Source organism: Ostrinia nubilalis, chromosome 24 (genome assembly GCF_963855985.1).
Source record: "Ostrinia nubilalis chromosome 24, ilOstNubi1.1, whole genome shotgun sequence".
NCBI lineage: Eukaryota > Metazoa > Arthropoda > Insecta > Lepidoptera > Crambidae > Ostrinia > Ostrinia nubilalis.
The window spans coordinates 4,217,555-4,239,141 of NC_087111.1; the positions used below are offsets into that span (position 1 = coordinate 4,217,555).

Here is a 21,587-nt window from a genome sequence, read left to right on the forward strand (position 1 = left end):
AATTCAGCAAATGTGAAGTTTAACACGATTTCCGTGACGGCTGTAAGTTTAATGTCTTCTGCCTTTCCATTTCCTTTGATTTGTTTGTCATTTTTCAGTGTAATTTCAAATAAATGTCGTAAAATATTTACCTACACGAAATTACGAAAGCAAAACAACTTTGTCGTTAACCGTTTCCCAGAAATTGTTAAGTTGATTTTGATTAAAAGACTCGTAAACTCATATTATAAGTCATTTTATTTTTGCAAGTAGGTTTTTCTTCTTCTTCTCGTGTCGACAACAGGTTTGTTGTCACACAGTGTCAGCCCAAAAATCCGCTACAAGAGTGGCGTTGTCAATAGCCTTCATTAAATCTTCCTGCGTGCAGCTGTTTGGGCACACAGGGCACGACATCATCGTTGACTGGGGAACAAACCACACTTGCACTCCAAGTTTGAGCCATCCAAGAATCCCTACTTGAACAGATTGTCCTTACTACGGCCAACTTGCGTCTGAAGTCTATTTAAAGACTTTCAGGTAAGCCAGGGGATCTCATGTCCAGGTGGAGGACTCTCAAACATAGGGACAAAAGGGCAGGGAAGATCAGCTCTCTCACGCCATAACATGCATCTCTCTTTTGATCGATCGTCATGAAGGAGAGGGGGCACACTTTACAAAATTTCTTCGGCTTTTCAACCTTTGCTTACTTAGTAGGCTTTTAAAAAACTTTTACACGTCCCAGTAATACCCTACCACTGCTTCGGGGAAAAAAATGGGCCAGCTGAGAAGTAGCAGCGCGAGAAACTCAATGGATACAACTTTTGCAAAGGATGTACTACATTTTGTTGCCTGTGTTCTTCTGAAACCATTTTTTAGACATCTTAGGTGGTATGAAATATGGAATGTAATTGTAAAGGAGAACTAATAATAAATATCTAATTACCACTCCAGTTAGGATTAAGAAAATTCATATTTTTAGGTTTTGGTGATTCAGATCACGAGATTTGCTTTAAATAGATGTAGGCAAAGTCGAAGGCAAAACGTATTCTAGTATTAATTAAAAATACGTGGTAGACAACATACAATTTTTATAGCCCCTGAATAATAAACTTGAAAATACCTACTGTATGTTTGTACAATGTTCCTATAATACAGACGCGTATGATAGAGCATTATAAAACATTGTAACTTATTCCAAATTGATTCCGAATTGGTGTTGGTATCTGTAAAAATCTTACATTTATGACGTATTTCAAATGCTAGTTTAATTAATGTGCTCATGGATTTTAGCTTTTATTAAATTAAGAGCTCATGTAACTTATTAAAAGGCAGATGAAAAACCATTGACTTTGATGTATTGTATAGAGTTCCAGAAAAGATTGGATGAAAAGAAAATAACTTGGCACAAAAAAAAAAGATCGAGTATCTTTGATCCAAAAATGAATATTTCAAAGAAGCTAATTTATACAATTTTATTCTAAAACTGTAGCAAAGAATAATGAAAATCCGTCACACCATTCAACATCGCGTTGACAGTTTTCTCACTTTTCTTCGAGTTATGTGCTCGCCACCCCACTGCGTGTCCATTCGACCGTGTACGTATAAAGCTGTAATATGTGATACGTTTCAGCATTTGCTATACAACACCTACGTGCGCAAGTCCTGGGCGCACATTGAAAAAGTGCTAGTGAAGTGATCAATTATCGACAATCGATATGAAGGCGTTTTTGGTTACGATTTTGTTGTTCGGAATCGCGAGGGCGAGCCAAATCGATAATGAGGTGAGTTTTGTGGATTTTATCATTATTTTTTGCAATTAATGAAGTGGTTTGTGTGATTGTTTTGATCTTGTAAGAGTTAGAGAAAACTGTTTTATCTTATTAATGGGAAAGTAATCTGTCAGCTGTTTTAATAATAGGTAGTCGTTAGTCAATTAAGTTTTAAAATTATGTCTTAGATGATGAAGATCTGCAGTTTTTATCTTTATTATATGCCACAGAGAACTATTCACACTTACAAAGTATCAAGTAAATTATTTGAGAATTAATGAAGTAGTGCACTAATAATTGAAAATATTAATTGCAATCAGATGAGCAGTAAAATTAAATTATCTTACGTTATTTTAATTCTGGTATTGAAGTTTACAATAATTATACCTAACTAACTTATGATTAGTGATAAACATCATTGCATTAGAAATAGTATTTTACAAATTAATTACATTATGCTAGAAGTGTTGTATTCAGAAAAATATTAGTGCTACACATCAATGCATTAACAATAGTATTTCACAAATTAATTACAATTTATGTTACATGTTGTATTCAGAAAAATGTAGAAAATAGCAATAATAATAATTTATGTCGTGTAACAATTAGCCTCACTAATTTTACATATTAATACTTGACTTATATGAGAATTTACAATTGTAAAATTATGAATGACACATAGACACATCTGTAGACATAATTACGATGTTTAGCCAACAGCAAGTTAAGCTACACTTTAGTATCTTATGTAGTTGTAATTAGGTCCATATTACAACAAAAATGTTTGACTTGATATGCTGTCATCTGTATTACAAGTAGACGACTTTCGCGCTTGACATAGTTCTTGCGTGCGTATCAAAGTACTGATTAGTACCTAATTACGATTTCACAAAAAGTACACAATTAAAAAAAAGTCAAGATTTTTAAGCGAAATTGATTGACACGAAAGAAAACTTGACATGTGTACATTCTGTTGTTTTTCAATTTGCAATGATAATTTTGTTTATTAATGATTGCAATAAGTGTAATTCGTTATGATACAAGCAATATTTTATTGCTAATAAATATAAGTTAATTAATTGTGAACGGCGTTCACTTTTGCTTTTGTTCAATTTGAAAAGTAATTAATATGAATCAAATTAATTTATACAATTATTTTGACTTGTGAACTTAAGTGAAACTTGTCGATCGAAATGTTAATTTGAACTTTCTTTGTTACTAGAAAATGTTAATTTAATTTAACTAAGAATAGTAAGAATTTAATTAGTGTCTTACAGTATTTTTTATGTAAATGAAAAACAACATTTTCTTTTAACATTTTTGGCCCCAAAATTTTGCCAATTACTTACACATTTTTAAAAGACAACTTTAAAGAAGTACAACTAACAACTACACGATCTCATCAACCTGTTCAAATATCTATCTTGAAATAGCAAGGGGATCCTACGAAGCACCTAATTTCTGCGAAACATGCAAACCTTAAAACTATGTTCAAAGGGTTAGCAGAATGTTGTGTAGAATTAAGTTTATTAAACATACAGTTTCACGAACATTGTAGAGTCGTTTTGTGGGATTTATCAACTGGGATTGGTATAGGAAACTTTAAGGGATTTAGATTAGTTTCCCAACCCATTTGGTCAACGTGGTATAGACAGAATCCTCCATTGACCTCTGGTAAATTAGATAGGGTCTTGCTTCTGCAATGGAGACTAATGCCCGCATTCACAAACGATAAGTGAAACAGCAAATCGAACGCACAGCTCTGTGATTGGTTCGTATGTCACCCTATGTGTCCACGCGCACTGTGAGACCTCATAGTAATGTTTGTGAATACAGGCGTAAAATAGCCGATGATGATGAAATAAGTTTTGCATTTGAAATAGTCGTTTCAACTAAACGATTGGCTTCTGGCTTACAATCCCGTGGCGCAAAAAGATTAACGTCAAATATATTTACTACAGCAACAGGAAATCATTGCATAGATGCGAAAGTTAGAAACATTAAAATTAAATAGGAAAAATCAACGACAGCTCGAACATTAGGTATAATTATTATGTATTGTTCATCATCGCTAAAACTTTCCCGCTTATTACAAAAAAGTTAAACGCAGGACGAACACTGGTTTAAAATGTCATTTACATACTAATAACAATTAAACCGGAGTTCAACCAGAGTCTAACTTTTTGTAATAAGGGGGTTTTTGTCAAAGACCCTTTTTTACTTCAATCTTTAGCTAAACGTTTTTTCCCTCTTAAAGTCTTAAGTCTTTAAATAAAAACATTTTAATTTTTGTCATTGAACAAAATGTGCCGTTACTAAAAAGATCTGTAAATCCATTTCGAGGACTGCTGACTCTGGGACACGTCAAATGCAAACAGATTGGCGCCCTTATCCGCGTCGAAAGCAAAAAGTAATACGGCAGATGGCGTGATTTGTAACGGAATCTTTTTAGCGCGCTGTGGAAACGCTAAGCGCTAAAATCAAATTATTTTTCAAATTGCCACTTGAAAAATTCACTTTAACACGAATGAGTTTTCGTCACTAAATCCAGTACCTATTAACCTGGAAAACTGCCCTACATCAAGTCAGAGAGCTAAAATCGAACTTTGAATTATTATACAGGATGGCCCAGAAGAAAATTCACTTTTGAAAATTCAAGGAAACGAAAACTGTACATTTTTGTAGACCTTTAACTGTTGCAATTTAAAGGAAATTTAGTGCAATTACTTTGAGTAAGGAAATGCTTTCCAAAGCATTAGGAAAAAAATCTTTGAAAAAAAAAATTTTTGCAAACATCCCTCGAAAGAAAAATTGCATGTTGTATTATTGAAATAACGGCATTGTAATTATGGCTTATCGGAGTTATTCACGATACATTTTAATTCATAACGGGCAGTCTTCGTTAGAATCCATTAATTGCCAGCATACTCGTAACTGTTAGCTCCCGATCCGTTTGGTTAGAGAAACAATTCGTTCCAATCCGATGAATATTTGAAAAATTATACTCGGAAATTATTAGTAGAAGCAGTAGCAGAAAATATAGGCTGCACAAGTACCTTCTCTAACTTCATCATCATCATCTCAGCCATAGGACGCCCACTGCTGAACATGGGCCTCCCCCAATGCTTTCCATGTTACCCGGTTGGTAGCGGCCTGCGTCCAGCGCTTTCCTGCTACCTTTATGATGTCGTCGGTCTACCTTGTACCCACGTAAAGGACAGTTTATGTTTTATTAATGAGGAGACTATTCGTATTCGTTATCTTAATCATACTTCCCCCAAAAAGTATAATGTAAACAAATATTTGACATTAATATTTGACCCGCACAAGTCAGATTTCTCTCCAAAATGTAGGCGTATTGTTTTCTATATATGTATATATCGAGTTTTCTTTTATTATTATTTTTCCGTCGGTATTATGTTTACTTGGCACATTTTTACGATAATTACGTTATATCTGATTTCAGAAATAACGTAAACAAAGATGTTTTCGTAGAATTCTAGACAGAAATGGTATTTTTGTAGAAGTATTGCTTAGGGAACTGTGTGTATTATTTTATTTCAGATGTTTGTGAAAGGTATTGCTTATTTACAGCTTTGATTAAGTGCCTACATTTGTTTGTGTTTGGTAGATGTTGTTTTAGTAATTTGCTCTATAATTCTGAATATTGACTTTTTATTTGCACGTGTTATTTTTGTTGAACTTTTAGTACTCGTATTTGTGAATATAATTTGACGTCTAATGCCTTTTTCATTTTATTATTTTGAACTAATATCAGTATCTAAATACAAAGTATTATTAGCTGTCAATTTCAGTTCAATTTTAGTTCGTACGAGTATAATAAAGTTGTAAGCTCTACACAGCGCGATAATAGAAAATGTAACATTTTCTATTTCGTAATCGTTTCGCTTTTACGTAACTACTTCGCTTCGATTGCGAAATCAAATCTCTAATCATTAAAGTCGCGGGAAGCACTTGGATGCGGGTAGCGCAGGACCAGTCATTGTGAAATTAAGGGAGACTTTTGATCAAGGTGGTCGAATTAGGTTGAAACGAGAGAGATAAAGAAAAACAATAAGTGCTATCATATTTGCCCTCACTAGATGGCGCTGCTGTAGAGTAACGGTAACGGTAAAGGTACTGTCACTGGCTAGTATAGATCGATTCATCCACGAAGACGCGCCCCACCATTCTTCCGCTAATGTGTGAGTGTTATCGGCACACGCTAAATTATCCATGAGTGCACACACACACTACAATAATGACGCTCGGATTTCTCGGATCAAACTCCCCGCACCCCGCGCTTCCTCGCACCCTCCGCGTCTTTGTGGATGAAACGATCTATGACGCCAACTAATGACTGAATTGGTATGAGCTCTGTCGTATGTCGTATTTGCACTCACCAAATGGCGCAACTATAGAGGAAGACACTGTCACTCACTAGTAGCTAAAACAGTGGCGCCAACTGATGAGCGCTAAAGTGGTAGGATCACTATAGCATGTGCACTCACCAGGATGGCGCCACCGTAGAATAAGGCATCCGTCACTCGTCAGTGGTGCCAACTGCTAAGTATAAAAACGATAGCTCTCTTAAGCTTCAACCACACCAACGCGTGCCGATCGCCATCGCCGGCGCGATCAAATGCCAATGACAGGTCGCGCGACCTATGACAGTTCACGCGACCTGTCATTGGCCTTTGATCGCGCTGGCGATGGCGCGCGTTGGTGTGGTTGAAGCATTAAGCCACACAAGTGAGTTTTCACGTTTATCTTTCCAACTTTCTCGTTCTCTGAAACATAATACAACAAATACGTGGAAGTGTGTCAGACTGGGCGCTTCGAGTGAACCAATACGATTTGATGTGCTCTCTAGCTGACCCAATAATTTAGTTTTGCCCCGTGTGTTTACTCAGTTGTAACATATCGGGTGACGTTTTGTAAGTTATGACCGGGAGCGATTCTTACTTATGGTCATAGCAGACTTATCAACTCGGAAAGGGATCAACACCGTATCGCCTTTCGCGAGCTGTCATCGCGTTTCGCGCGCTGTCAACCGCGAGGCGAGATGTTTACGTTACGGTGCAGATAAGTTCTTGCAGTATGGAGTTTCATACAAAGATAACCGCCTCGAGTTGATACGGTTACGATACCTTTCGTGCTACGTCCTTATCAATGCGATCGAGCTCGAATGCTAGGTACTCCTCCTAACACTCACCCGCACTCCTCCTTGCGTTCCCTCCGTCCGTCACGAGAGCGTCGATGTGACGTAACGGCAGCCAGGTGCACAGTTAACTCGACTAGTTACTATTTGTAATTGTATAAACCTAATTTACAACCAACCTTTAAACCCTTTAATTCTTGGGTTCTTATTTTCTGATGTGGTACGAAAATGTCGCCAAATCTGTAAGCAGGTAATCATTCGTCATCATCATTTCTCCCAAAACTTACTGTAAGTTTTTTAACAATCAGTATTTTTTTTGTCAAAGTGACTGAATCATTTTACGCTAACCTGAGAACCAAATGAATTGAAAGTTAAAAGTGATTTTTGTTTTACATCATCATGAATAATATTCGTGCTATGAAATAGCGCTATTAAGTTACAAAAAAAGACAGTGCTAAGCTAGATAAGCATTCATTTTTAAAATAAAAAATCTATCGATAAATCACCAACAAAAAAATACCAAGTTCATTAACAACTCCAGTCCAAACAATAAATTACAGCTCTAAAACAATTTTCTTGTCTCACAATGCTTGCATGGAAAGTGCTGAAAGTGAAAAGTGGCTAATTAGCCAGTTTTTATTAGCCACTTTTTACGAATTAGCCGTGAATATTAATTAGAAGTGAATTTTCTCATCTCTTGTAATAATGGGTGCGTGTCCATGACTTCCACCACACGTATCATTACCATGGAAAGTGGAAAACTAGACCGCGGATTGTTCCCAGAGCGATTGACTTCTCTTAAGGCGAAGTGTTATTGGATATTAATTAATACTCGTATCTCTTGTTTTTCGTCACTTATGGATAGTTTACACGTATTAAGTAGTTAAGTAGGCAACTAAATTTTAACCTAATTCCAAACGTCAAGCTCTTGTTTACTATGAAACAGCTTGTCAAAAAGTGTCAAGTAACAAGCCCAATTTAGTCACCAATTTAGAGTAGGCGCACACCGTTGATTTTTCGTCGGCCGATAGTTAAGTCGGGTAGTTGATCAGTACGGGCATGTATGGGAATGCGCACACTACGCCGATTCGATTTGGCCGATTCTTCATACAATTTAAAAGTGGGCACAACTATCGGCCAACTATAAATCAACGGTGTGCGTCTACTCTTAGTTACCTACTTATCTTATTAACACGTGTAAATCAGCCTTAAGACTGATAAGCAGATTTATTGAATGTTTTCTTGCATTTTGTTTCATGATAATTTATACCGACTTTAAAAGAGGAGGTTGTAAATTCAATTGTATGTTTTGAGCTATCTGAAGGCTCTTTATATACTTGGACACTTTGTATTTATGAATTCTAGCGAGTTTATAGTTGATGATGTTTTTACTTTCATTTTTAACAAACTTCTGGCTTTACTCGTACTTTCATCTGGTCTTAAGTATTTAGATTACATAAAGTTTGAAATGAACCTGAAAGGGGTTAACACAATTGCAGAACTTTCTTAGTTCAAATTGGGATGAAACATAATTCATCAACGTTTCTGCCAACTCCAATTTGGAAGGTTTTTGACTTCAACACTTAGGCTGGGGTTGCACCATCTTATTTTAACTTTGACAAACGTCAAAAATCTGTCAAAATCCATACAAAAAGCACCGGTTATCGTCAAAGTTACGGTCAAAGTTAGGTGGTGCAACTCAGCCTTAGTTGTTCAATGTATTTTAAAAAACAGCTAAAGAACTTTCCTTTAACGAGGTTAATCGGTGTGTTTAAAACGATTAAACAAGCGTCATAGTTCAATTGTTTTCTTAATGTGAGGTGTACATAGTTCACATCTTTGTAAACGTAGCAAAAACTACTACGTTACGTAGCGCAGTGTCTTAACACCTTTATTATTGAGTTCAATATTCATTGATTTGTCAACCAATGGAATGCGGGTAAACGGAAGTGTAGAAAAGTTTTTTCCCATCGATTACAGTCTTACTTTGTTGAACATCGCAATGATTAGGTTAGATTAAGTTGTATGTATATTTATTTGTTATGTGATATACGTGTACAATATAGTAAGTACCATTATTGTTACTTAAAACTAGAAAAAACTGACTGCCTCAGGTGGGAGATGAACTCTCAACCTTTTGTTTGCATTGAGCTGAGATAATTAAATCAAAAACTTTACTAAAGATTTAAAAATGATCGTGGTTACTATACTAATATTAATTAACAACGAGATGCAATAAATTGATATGTATTCGCTGTGTGATTTCAATAACCATTTTCATATTGTATATTATGATTATGATGACGATATGAGGGATGGATATTCTTCTTAGCATTGGCCCATTTATTGTCCTGAAGCAGTGGTAGGGTTAATACTGGGACGTGTAGAAGTGCTTTTTTAAAGCCTACTTACAGAAATAAATGAGTTTTATTGAGTTTACTGAGATTTACTGAGTTTATTTATCCAATTTAATTCCAATGCATTCAAAATTATAAAGGCATTGTTATAGCTCAATTAAGCTGGATTAAATTGCTCCAGCCGAACACATTCCGTCCTCGCCCACAGAATCAATCAAAATTCCTCTGCAGTGTTTCAATTTAAAATAATATCATATTTCAAACTCCGTGGCTGAGTTAAAATCAGTCAAAAGATAAAACGGAGCCTTCAGAAGTTTACCCGGCAATTTTGCCCTCAAAGTTTAATATCCAGGGTTAACATTTAAAAGTTTTGTCTCTCTCTTTGCTCATAAAAATTGATGAAATTCACAAACTGGGGCGTTTTGTCCAGAATTATTAACGGAAGAAATGAAACGCTGGGAATAGTAAACTAGGCTGTCAAGATGAAACGTCGCGAATTTGACCTATTACTTACTAATAATGGACTCTAAAGTTTGAGAGGGATGGATACTGTTCCTTTTTTCATGCCAATGTCAATTTTTGTTTAGTGCTTTAAGTCACAGGCACGTGTCATATTAATGATGTCAAAATTAAATAAGGAGGAGGTTAAAAAGGAGGAAAATAATTAAATTATCAAACTTTGCCGTAACTTGTAACTGGCATTATAAATATAGAGTTTCATGAGCAATGAAGAAAGTTATAATCGCAAAATAAACACGCGATGAAGAAAAAACCGGCCAAGTGCGAGTCGGACTCGCGCACCGAGGGTTCCGTACAAACCTGCAAGGTTTACAAAGTTCGTTCATTACGACAATCGAGTCATAACTATGGTATTTTTATTGCAAAATGAAATTCATAACATTACAATGGGGAAAGATGGAGGAGCATAAATTTAAGACAAAGATCTCTTTATCGTTTAAGTAATCCTTTATTTTATAGTATTTGATATGAATTTCAACTTGATAGCTCTACGCGTTCATGAGGAAAAAAGTAATAAGTTTATATTTATTAAAAAATATATATTTTGTAATGTAACTAAAAATTTAAGGTTTTCGGAATTTTTCCTTTATGTGTGCTATAAAACGTTGCTTCATGCCAAATTTCAAGATTCTAGGTCGACTGGAAGTACCCTTTAGGTTTTGATTCCCTTGCGAGTACTTGCGAGTTTCAAAATATGCAGCTTAAATTGCTGTTTCTTTTGATTGCGTTGACATAGAAGTTTGATTTTGTTACAGCTTAAAGGTATTATAGACCTGAGTATTTGGTATGAATTTCAATTTAATACCTCTACGCGTTTATGAGGAAATGGGTAGTAAGTTTAAAATTATTAAAAAAAAAATATATTATGTGATGTAACTAAAAATTAATGGTTTTCGTAATTTTTCCTTTATCTATGCTATAAGACGTTGCTTCGTACCAAATTTCAAGATTCTGAGTTCACGGGAAGCACCCTGTAGGTTTTTAATCCCCTGCAAGTGTCGAAAATTTGCGGCATAAACGGCTGTATCTTTTGATTGCGTTGGCTTAGAAGTTTGATTTTTTCACAGCTTCAAGGGACAGTAGACCTGAGTAATTGATATAAATTTCAGCTTCATACCTCCACGCGTTCCTGAGAAAAAGGGTCTTGACAGACGGACGGACAGACGGACAACAAAGTGATCCTATAAGGGTTCCGTTTTTTCTTTTTGAGGTACGGAACCCTAAAAAATGGCGACCAAGGGTGTCGCCTGCGTGGCCAACTACCAAAGAATGTTATTTTTAAATTTTTGATGAGCAGGGTCAGTAAACCTTTCGTTCGTTTCAGTAAAATTATGTAAAGGCCTCCTTCAAGGATTTCCACCACGACCGGTGCTTTCTGTGACCTTCACCAGATCGTCGAACCACGTAGTGGGAGGCTTTCGGTCCGTGGTCGCCAGTCGGGAACTTTCAGCTCCAACGGCCATATTAAGCTCTATGAACTATGTGCCTCGCCCACTGCCACTTAAGTTTGGCAATTATTCGGGCTATGTCGGTTACTTTGATTTCATGCATCTCCTCATTTATGATTCAATTACACACTGCGAAAAATAAACCAAATATTTCTCTCATACTATGACTGAGTTGCACCATAATACTTTAACTTTAACAAACGTCAAAAGTCTGTCAAACTTCATACAAAATACACCGGTTGAGGTCATAGTTACATTTGAAGTAAGGTGGTGCAACTCATCCTAAGAGTGTAGTATGTTAGTTAAATGTTTAAGCACATGATGTCGTGACTTGCGTGCCCAAACAAATACACGCAGGAAGATTTCAGGAATGCTACTGACAACGCCACTCGTGTAGAAGAGTTTTGGGCTGACACTGTGTAGGTTTGTTGTTGACACGACAAGAAGAAGAAGTTATTTACCTGTATGAGACTCACCTGATAGTAAGTGATGATCAGGCCGAAGGTGGAAGCGAACTTCACCCGGAATCCTCAACCACGGAGGAACTGGCTATCTTACCTCTAACTGCCGGAACACAACAATGCTGTTAACATTGTTGTTATGGCGACAGACTTGGGTAAGATGGTGGTAGCTAGCCAGGCGGACTTAGAACAAGCCCTACCACTAACCAAACTAAACAGAAAAATTTGCCCCCACTAGGAATCGAACCCGGGACTTCTGCTTCTCCTCTTCTTCCTTCTAAAGCAGGTGGTCTTACAACTAGACCACAGAGGCGGTTAAATGTTCCTTTTTCCACGTTCCAGACAGCATCCCCATCAGAAGAGTCTCTCAAGCGAGGACTGAGCAACAAGTGCGCCCAGAGGGAAACGTCGGCATGCATCGCCGCGGAACTCGTAGGCTATGTGGATCGGATGCTCAGGACGGCGTCCGTTCAGCTCAGCGAGGATGCTATGATTGTTGATGAAAGGTAAGGGTTCAAATTCAAAACGTTAATTGCATGCGATTGCGGTCAAATACCTGCCTTGTTCTATTTTTTTTTGCCACACCTTAGCGTAGTATCTTCTTCACTACCAATCTGTAATAACCTTTGGGGCCATGTCTTAACAAGTATTTTTGACTAATTAAGATTTTTGTGCTTTTATTTTCATTATTTTTCCTCGTCATCCACCAAAAATATTTTTTCTAAACTAATTAGGTATATCATAAGGACAGCCTTATGGTTATGGATATAGTTTTTATTCTGTTCTTGTAAAGTTAAACTTTTCTACAGAATTAACTGGCCTGCACTGTTAGGGATTTTACTGGCGGTTGGCTTTGACTGGTCAGATTTTTACTGGCGATCAAGTGAATGGCATTAGCACACTATAGGTTGGTGGGGACGAGAAGTAGAAACAGTTAATTGGAATGACTAATTTTCATGGTCGAGTTGAGAAAAAAAACAAAGAAAATTGCAATTTTAAACACTCATACGTTTTGCGAGGCCCTGCATTAATGAACCCTGTAAAACTGGATTGCCGTGGAAACGAGCCCTCTGTCCTGGATGTATTAGGTCTTAACACTTCATGTAATCTCCTCACCCTTACCTATCCCATACAGCTTGTGACACACAATCATCCGGCCGTCAAAATGCCTACTAACCTCCCAAAGGCAAGCAGATTGGCCACAAATTGTTTCGGACACCCTTTATCCATGAGTAATAGGCACAAAATTATCAGCTAATCCAATTAATGAGCAAATCAATCTGCGGACAAAATGTTGGGGAATTTCAGCATCGGGAATCATTGACCAACTATACCTACTACCAATACGCACAATTCAAATTTGGGTTCGTAAAAAGCAGTGGATTAGAAAAAATAATTAGACATAATATAAACATGTTTAGCTATGTCGTGTGTAAAATGCAGTATATTATACTAGCTTAGAGACCTTGTATCCTTGGTAAAAAATAGGGGGACTTTTAAATAAATTGAAAAAATTGAATTGCCTAAGGTGGTAAACTAACCTACGACCTTTCGCTTGCTGGACGACTGCTCTCACCATCTGAGCTGGTACATTGGAGAACATATTGAATTTACTTATTTGAAATTCAGTTCTAGATGCGGCTTTTAACGCTAAAAAATATTTTTACAAATAAGTTTTTTTACCCTTCTTTCAAGAAAATATTTCAAAATATTGTTAACACATTTAGTACTATCGCCCGTATTCACAAACGATGCTTGCTTAAGTGAAGCAAATAGAACGCACAGCGTTGAATACAGCTCTGTGATTGGTTTGTGTGTCACGCGCACTGTGAGACCTTATTGTAATATTTGTGAATACGGGTGTATGTCTTTCATAAATTCTAAATTCATGGTTAAAGTAACATTTATTTAACAGTAGCAAATCCTTTCAGAATTTTCCTTTCGAATTCAGTAAGCGAATCAAACCCCTGTCATTATCGATGCACGGTTAAATATCGTTTACAAAACGATGCATTTATTTTAATATCGAATTGAAATGCGCATCCGATTGAGCATGATGATTAAGCGGTTATTCCAAACGAGCGATTGTATTCGAATAATTGGGACTCGTATCGACTTTACGTTAGGGCCAGCGCGAACTTTTTGAATTGTGGTTCTGTTAGGCATAGGATGAGCGCCATGATAAACTTTTATAACGAAACATTTTATCAATCTTAGGCGATTGGCCCATACATTAGTCGTCCGAAATCATCGATAAAATGTTATCAAGGCGCGCATCCGTTTTAGGCCTTTACCTACTACGGCGTTTTTTTTGTCTGAAGTTACTTCGCCCCGTGAATGGATTAGACTTTCGTAGGGAACAAAGAATTCCAAGCATCGCTAAGGCCTGGTTTTAACCAAAGCAAAGAGGAGATGAGATTGAATAATCAAATTCATTACTTCATCACCTCTCCGCTTATTTGATTATTAAAAAGCATCTTATCTCCTCTCCGCTTTGGTAAAAACCGGGCCTAAGAGCCATCAAGAGCGCTGGCGCGGCGTCCAAAGTTGCATATCACATGGCGGAATTGTCAAACATCGCTTGGCACCGCCAGGAGAAGTCGCGCGCTGGCTCTTATGACAGAACAGCTTACGATCCATTAGCTTTAGCACAATCATTTCCAATCGTACTACCAAGATACTGAGCTAGGTCTGCGCTGGCCCTAAGCATTTTCTACGGAATTTCACGTGCCATGTGTGCCGTGCGGTCATGTCCGAGCATACATTAATTTGAGTTAATCCTGTTATTTTAATGTAGTTATCGGTTCTGTGGAGTATTTGGATTAAACACCAGTTCATTATTAGCAATAGTGGAATATGTGATAATTGATGCTACTTATAATACTTAGCATAATACCGTAAAGGGCCTCTCAACAATGTATTACGGTTTTGTACGTATTTACTAGAGGTCGTATCGAAGATTCACGATTACAATCTCGAATTGAAATCAGTTAAATGTCACAAGATTTGCAAGTACTATTCGAACGACGGATCACGTTCACGATTTTGAAGAATTGAAACCAAATATCACACACATGTCTAGAGATTTCACGGGTTTTGTTCTATCACCACTTCGAGAGCTTTAGCAATTAAAGAGCTTAGAAAATATAAAAATCACCAGCAAAATGGCATACAACTCACCGCCACAAAATAATATCCTAAAATACTGCCCTAGAAGTTTAGTATACTCGTTCATTCAAGACTAGCGACCCGCCCCAGCTTCGAACGGGTGCTAAGTATACATGTCATATAAATCTTCCTCTTGAATCACCCTGTCTATTAAAAAAAACGCATCAAAATCCGTTGCGTAGTTTTAAAGTTCTAAGCATACATAGGGACAGACAGCGGAAAGCGACTTCGTTTTATAATAATACTACATATTATGTAGTGAAGTTCTCACCAACTTACTATATCTGTCATTCTTTCAAATTCCAGTAACGGTGCTGCCGCAGAGGTCACCGTCAGGCCAGAGACCCTCGCGCGAGCTGGCCACTCCCTAGAGGACCAGGCCCAACAGCTGATCATGGACAAGTTGTATGCCTTCGCCACGACCAGGTCGTTGAGATACAGGCTACTGGACAACGCTGACCTGGTCATCTCTGGCAAGACTGAGAAGGATGGCACTCTTGGCGTTGGTGAGTTATTAGTAATTATTTTTTGTAAAGGCTTTTAAAGAGCGCTTTTAAACATCCTAGTGTTACTTAAACCCTATACTGCTTTGGGGCCGATGGTTCCAAATAAACAGGCCAATGCTGAGCCAGCCACCATCTCGTAACTCTCAATTTCATAATACATCTGTTTAGACACGTGGTTCAGGCAAAGTTGAATAAGATCACGTGCACAGCTCGTGGATATCGTAAAAAGCGACTTAAGGAGAAAAATCAGGCCGATCCCAATCCGTCTAGGTCTTTGGTAGAATGTAAAAAATAGCTCAAATCTTTGATCGTTGATGAGTTCTAGAATGTTCTTCAATTATTGTTAGGAGATCTGGTTTGGTCTTCTCAAGTTCAACTAAGAGAGCAATGAGACAACTAATTTATAGCACCTCAGGTTAAAAGAAAGATCTTACCATCATTATCGTCATCATTATCCTTAATAACCAAAACCACTTACCAAGATCGTGAAAAATATTTAAAAGACTTGTAGTTATTATGGCAATTTTAGACACCTAATCGATTTTGTTTGCAAAGATCTAATATTATTAGTAAGAAATCTTTGTTTTTGGTTATTATTATTCGATGCCTGCCAATAATGTAGTAAGTAATATTGATAACACAATCTAATTCTCTAAAAGTGTTGCCTTTACTGTCGATAGCGGATTTATCGATTATGTGATAACTTTTATCGACGTCAAAATGTATGGGTAAAATCGATATAATGGCGTGATAACCGCTTATCGCGGCGCGCATCTTAGGCCTACTGAATCCAATTTATATTTAGAAAATGTACGTTTAGTATTAATATGAAATTGATTTCAATTTGAATTTAATTGTTACTCAATTGAATTCATATTTAATACTCATGTTGAATATGATTTATTAAATAATTAAATTGAAAACCAATCAACCAATAACTTCACGAACAGTTATCGACAAATTAACTACACACACGGACGCAACCCCAACACTATTTAGTAATCAAGTTCTAGTAACACAATTTTCAGAACTAAGCTAAGTTGTTTGGTGAAATACATTTATATCATACAATGTGATTATTATTAATAGAATTTTCGTTAGCTTTATTAGGCAACCTAATCACTTTAACTAGTAACTCTCGTGTGTTCAAACATTAATTTTGTTAGTAAATATTATGTTAACGTCTCCGTGGTTCACTTAAAATGAGCTATATGAAACGTCCATCCACAAAATGATGACTTCATAATAACGGTTCCAGGAAGGCCGCTGCCAACCGGCCAATCTGGAAATCATTGGTCTCCATCCATTGGCCTCCGCCTATGTTCAGCAGTGGACGTCCAGTGGCTGAAAATGATAATGATGACGAACATAATTATTGAGTATTCACCAATTGCGGGATTTATTCCACTATACTTTCCCACCACTGCGACTCCGGTAAAGCTAGGATCTACAACTTGGTCTCCAATGAAACTCAACCAGTGAAAGTTTAGTTAACCCGCAACGAATTCAATCAGAAGAATTATAGGAGGAGTTCATCATCGTTTCAGTCATAGGACGTCCATTGCTGAACATAAGCCTCCCCCAATGATTTCCATGATGATCGATTGGTAGCGGCCTGCGTCCAGCGCCTTCATGTCGTTTTTTCGTCTTTGGGAGGAGTTCGAAACATGTATGATATCGATTACCTCCGTTGCAAAGCGGGAAACAGAATGACTCTTAATTTGTGTATTCACCAATTCTTATCAAAGTATTTATTTTCCCTTCTTCCAGGAGTATCAATGAAGGCGCCCAAAGCAATTGAAACCGGTCGCGCGCGGAACAAGAACATCGGCCCGTTCCTAGCAGCTGCTGCCATGAAATTTGGCCTCCTCGGAGCTCTGACCTTCAAGGGTCTCACGCTCATGGTCGGGAAGGCCCTGCTGATCTCCAAGATCGCACTGCTCCTCGCCACGATTATCGGACTGAAGAAACTTTTCTCCCATCAGGTGAAAGACTAGTGAGAGAGGAGTAAAGGTGTTGCATGAGTTTTGGGTTTTATTTCACGGTGGAGGTTTGTGAACATGGATGACGATTCCGTAGAGTTAAACTTATGATCAGTATAGGGTTTAACATACTGGATGCGGTCTACTGTAAGTTCAAAGGAATCGTAGAACTGCACTAGAAGCGAATGAAATACTATTATTTAAGATCTACCTGTCTATGGACAAGTTTCTGATAGTCTTCTGAGAAGGACAGTTTGGCATATTTCATACATACCTTGCTTTTTAAAGCAGCTAGGTAACAGGAAATGTGTGAACTTTATGACCTTACAATCCGGTTGAGTTAACTGCGCACCTGGCAGCCGTGACGTTAAAACAGACCGGGCGACCGGAGTGCGGGGAGGATTTTTTTTATTATCCACAACAAGGAAGCTCTTGGCCTGTATCTCACCTGATGTGATGATCAGGCCGAAGGTGGAAGCGAGCTTCACCCGGAATCCTCAACCACGGAGGAACTGACTATCTTACCTCTAACTGCCGGAACAAAATAATGCTGTTAACTTTGTTGTTATAGCGACAGACTTAGGTAAGATGGTGGTAGCTAGCCAGGCGGAATTAAAACAAGCCCTACCACCAACCAAACCGAACAGAAAAATCTGCCCCCACTAGGAATCGAACCCGGGACCTCTGCATCTGAAGCAGGTGGTCTTACCACTAGACCACAGAGGCGGTTAAAGGTGTACGAGTATGTGCAAGGGAGAATTGCATTCCAGCGAACCTGTTTAATTTAGTGCTCGTTGTAACACCATGTTCATAAACCTTCGCGATTTTACCCTCACAACAGCATGGTATGTCTCTCATACAATATGCACGGAAAATAACATTATTGCAAAATCACATCTGACATAGACTCACGTAAAAAATAATCTCGCACGATGAATGTGGAACATTTTAACATTGAGGGTTTAACATTGAGTATGAGTGTTATATTTCTTGGAAAACATTTTCATCAGCTGTGAAACTTGCGAACTTTATAATTAACTACACCAACTGTTAATTCAGGAGCTCTAACATTATTACAAATAGAAAATTTATTATCTGTGGGCTGAGTGTGAGTTTACATGAAACACCCTCACTAGTGAGCGCGTTTAAAAAATGTATGAAAATTTTAGTTTTTGAACGTTTCCCGCTAGGGGCGCTGTACAATCCGTCATACATTTAATGTCATTTTTTGACGCGCTCACTAGTGAGCGCGTTTGATGTAGACTCACACTAGGCCCTCTGATACTTTATTGCACTGTAGGTATGTATACATACAATACTATAAACTAAATTCTTTCTAGAAAAGTATGATAATTTAAAAATAAAAATAAGGTCCATTTTATAGTTTTCGGCCCAGGAAAGAGAGCTGTATTGAATTTTAGATATTAAACTCTCGAACACAACCAAAAAGGGACCAATGGGTTTTCTGGGCAGATCCAATCAATAAACCCATTAGCATACAAACAGAAATATTAATGAATCCGTTGATTTAGGCTGATAGGTATCAGATAATTGTTTTGTTCACTAACCGAGCTACTTAAAATGTCTAGAAGTTTTGAATGAAGCCGCCGAACTGGACATGACATGTAATTGATATGAAATAATTTATTTCTACATTTCAATATTCATTAGAACTGTTCCAATTAGTACATAAGGTATTTAACATTTGAATTCCCCGCAGATTACAGAGTTCATGTCGGCTAATAATTTGTCGAACAGTTAATTAGTATGAACATGTACGCACATTACACCGATTTAGTTTTGGCCGATAGCTCTACAATTGTACAAGTCGAATTTAGAAACAGTGTTAATATATTTTAGTAAATGCACCATACGTAGAATGTTCCCTTCACTTGAAAAGAAAACACTCACTATGAGAAATATTAGTCACTCAGTATTTTTTTAAATCCATTTATAAACCATACATCGTTGGTTTGCTAAAGCACGTTAAGTCACGTTCACACGACAGTATCCTGTTTAGTAAAAAAAATGCTAATGTATCAACTGTGTTAGCTCTAAAACTTTTACTAACCCTTTTGCTCACTAACTCTGTTAACCCTCACACATTCACTTCTTTAGTCTTTTATTGTGTTACAAAAACGGACCCTACGTGGATCAACACTGGCTAAGGGTTACACACATTCGTTTGGCTTGGCCAACATAGTGCTGATATACATAATAAGTAATTAAGTAATTATTGTGGATACTGCTATCTTGCACACATTGCACTGTAAAGAGAAAAAATGACAGTTTGTCTTTCCCCGGGACAAACTTGACCTTCACTGGTTGGGTTTTTATAGGTGGTCAAGCTGTAGATCCTGGCTACACAGGAGTTGCAGCGGTGGGAACGAGAAGTGGGAGTAGTCCCTTGTAAAAAGGAGGAGAATTCATGTATCACAAACAACTCCAAATTAATCGTATAAACAAAGTCCAAAATAAGTAGCTACGAATTTAAGATTGTAAACGGTAATTTGTGCAATACCTACTAGTAAGTGTAAGCTTTAGGAAATGAAAGTGATACGGCCCTGTAGATTACTCGTATAATAATTAAAGAGAGTTGCCGATACAAATTACGATTTACAATCTAATTTGCATGTAAAATTATTTTTTATACACAATAACGAAAGTAAAAAAGTTTGTTTTACCGGAATGCTGTCTTCTAAAAGAGATTTAAGTACGAATACGTTTCAGGCTGTCATCAAAAAGGATTAACTCAAATTCCTTGAATGAGACTTGATGGGATGGAGGCACCGTGGCAGGAAATACCTCAGCTAAAATATGTAACCTTTTGGCCCTTGGTAAAACATGCAAAACAAGGTTAACTCAGCCTTTCGGCCCGGGCGTACACACGCACTGTAAGGGTTAACAGAAAACAAAATGGTGTCTTCTAACCCAGCCAGAGAATTGATACGTGCCAAAGACCAAAATCAACGAATATAAAAAAAACATAAAAATAATCAGTCCCCTGATGATATTTATACAAAGTCTATAGTTTAGTAATGTAAATAACACGTTAATTTATTATTATTTATTTTTAACCTTAGTTTTATTTTATACTTGTGCTAACTTGTACAATGTGCTAATTTCGCATTTAAACAACTAAGCATTTGCTTACAATAATAATTTATTAATTTATTGTTATTTAATTATTATTAATTGTACTAACAAGTATTTATTATGGATTAAACGAATTAATACGATTGTATTTATTTATTTCTTATCCTAATCTACTAATGGCGAATTATACTAAGAATGCTAATCTGTAATTTTATTTACCAATGACAAACAATGTTTATTGTTTTACGAAGGTTAGGAAACTTTTTTATTTGTTGCCTTATAAAAGTTACATAATGAAAAGTCCTATATGTATATCACTTCGAGAAGTTCGAGACAACAGTTGATAATAAAAATAATGGGCAAAAGATATGGATACGCTATGATGAAGGCTACTGACAACGCCATTCTTGTGGCGGAGTTTTGGGCCGACGCTGTGTAGGTTTGTTGTCGACACGACAAGAAATAGTATAGATACGCCCTGTGAGACTTTCAGACAGTTATTATTTATTTAAGAAAAATTAACTGCAAGATTTTAGTTCAAAATCGGCTAAAGTTATGGTTAACTTCAGCCGATTTTGAACTGAAATCTTGCAGTTACACAGATACTAAATACCTAGGTTTTTATTTTTAAACTTCATAAACTGTCTGGCAAAATTAGGTTTGAACAGGCTATACTCAAAACTGTAAACGCCCGAAGCGTAATGGATTCTATTCGTACAGTCGACCGCACATCAAACTATACATTTTGTTGCAATCTCGCCTTTATTTCGACTACATAAGATGGTACAATATTTACGCTTATTATGCTGTCTGTACACCGATTGAGTCTTGGGTCGGGTTGGGCAAAAACCAATCGAAAGCTCAGGCAAACAAGAAACAAAATTAGTATATTTCTAGGCCTTTCAATTAAATTTTGTAATGGATGAAACGTGTTGGAGGCAGTCCAAAAAAGGTATTGTGTATTGTATTGGAAATCATAGATACATGTTAAGGACATAATAACAGTTATCTACAGTGTGCTTACCATGAGTTTACGTTGGGTGTGCTCGCTAGCGACTGCGTAAAAAAATGACATTTAATGTATGACATATTGTGCAGTGCCCGTAGCGGCTACTTTCAAGAAATAAAATCTTCATAGATT

At 36.9% G+C, this 21,587-nt stretch overlaps 1 protein-coding gene across 2 annotated transcripts; it reads left to right on the forward strand.

Annotated features, from left to right (window-relative positions):
- Window positions 1-1,598: 1,598 nt before the first annotated feature.
- Window positions 1,599-20,594, forward strand: LOC135083981 (uncharacterized). 2 transcript variants are annotated; one of them, XM_063978743.1, is made up of 5 exons: window positions 1,599-1,760; window positions 12,037-12,200; window positions 15,169-15,368; window positions 17,139-17,353; window positions 20,081-20,594. In XM_063978743.1, the coding sequence occupies exons 1-5, from the start codon at window positions 1,695-1,697 to the stop codon at window positions 20,099-20,101; spliced, it is 666 nt and encodes a 221-aa protein (XP_063834813.1). In that variant the 5' UTR covers window positions 1,599-1,694; the 3' UTR covers window positions 20,102-20,594. The 2 variants fall into 2 exon arrangements, with proteins under 2 accessions (XP_063834813.1, XP_063834814.1); XM_063978744.1 differs by having other exon boundaries at window positions 20,096-20,594.
- Window positions 20,595-21,587: the final 993 nt, after the last annotated feature.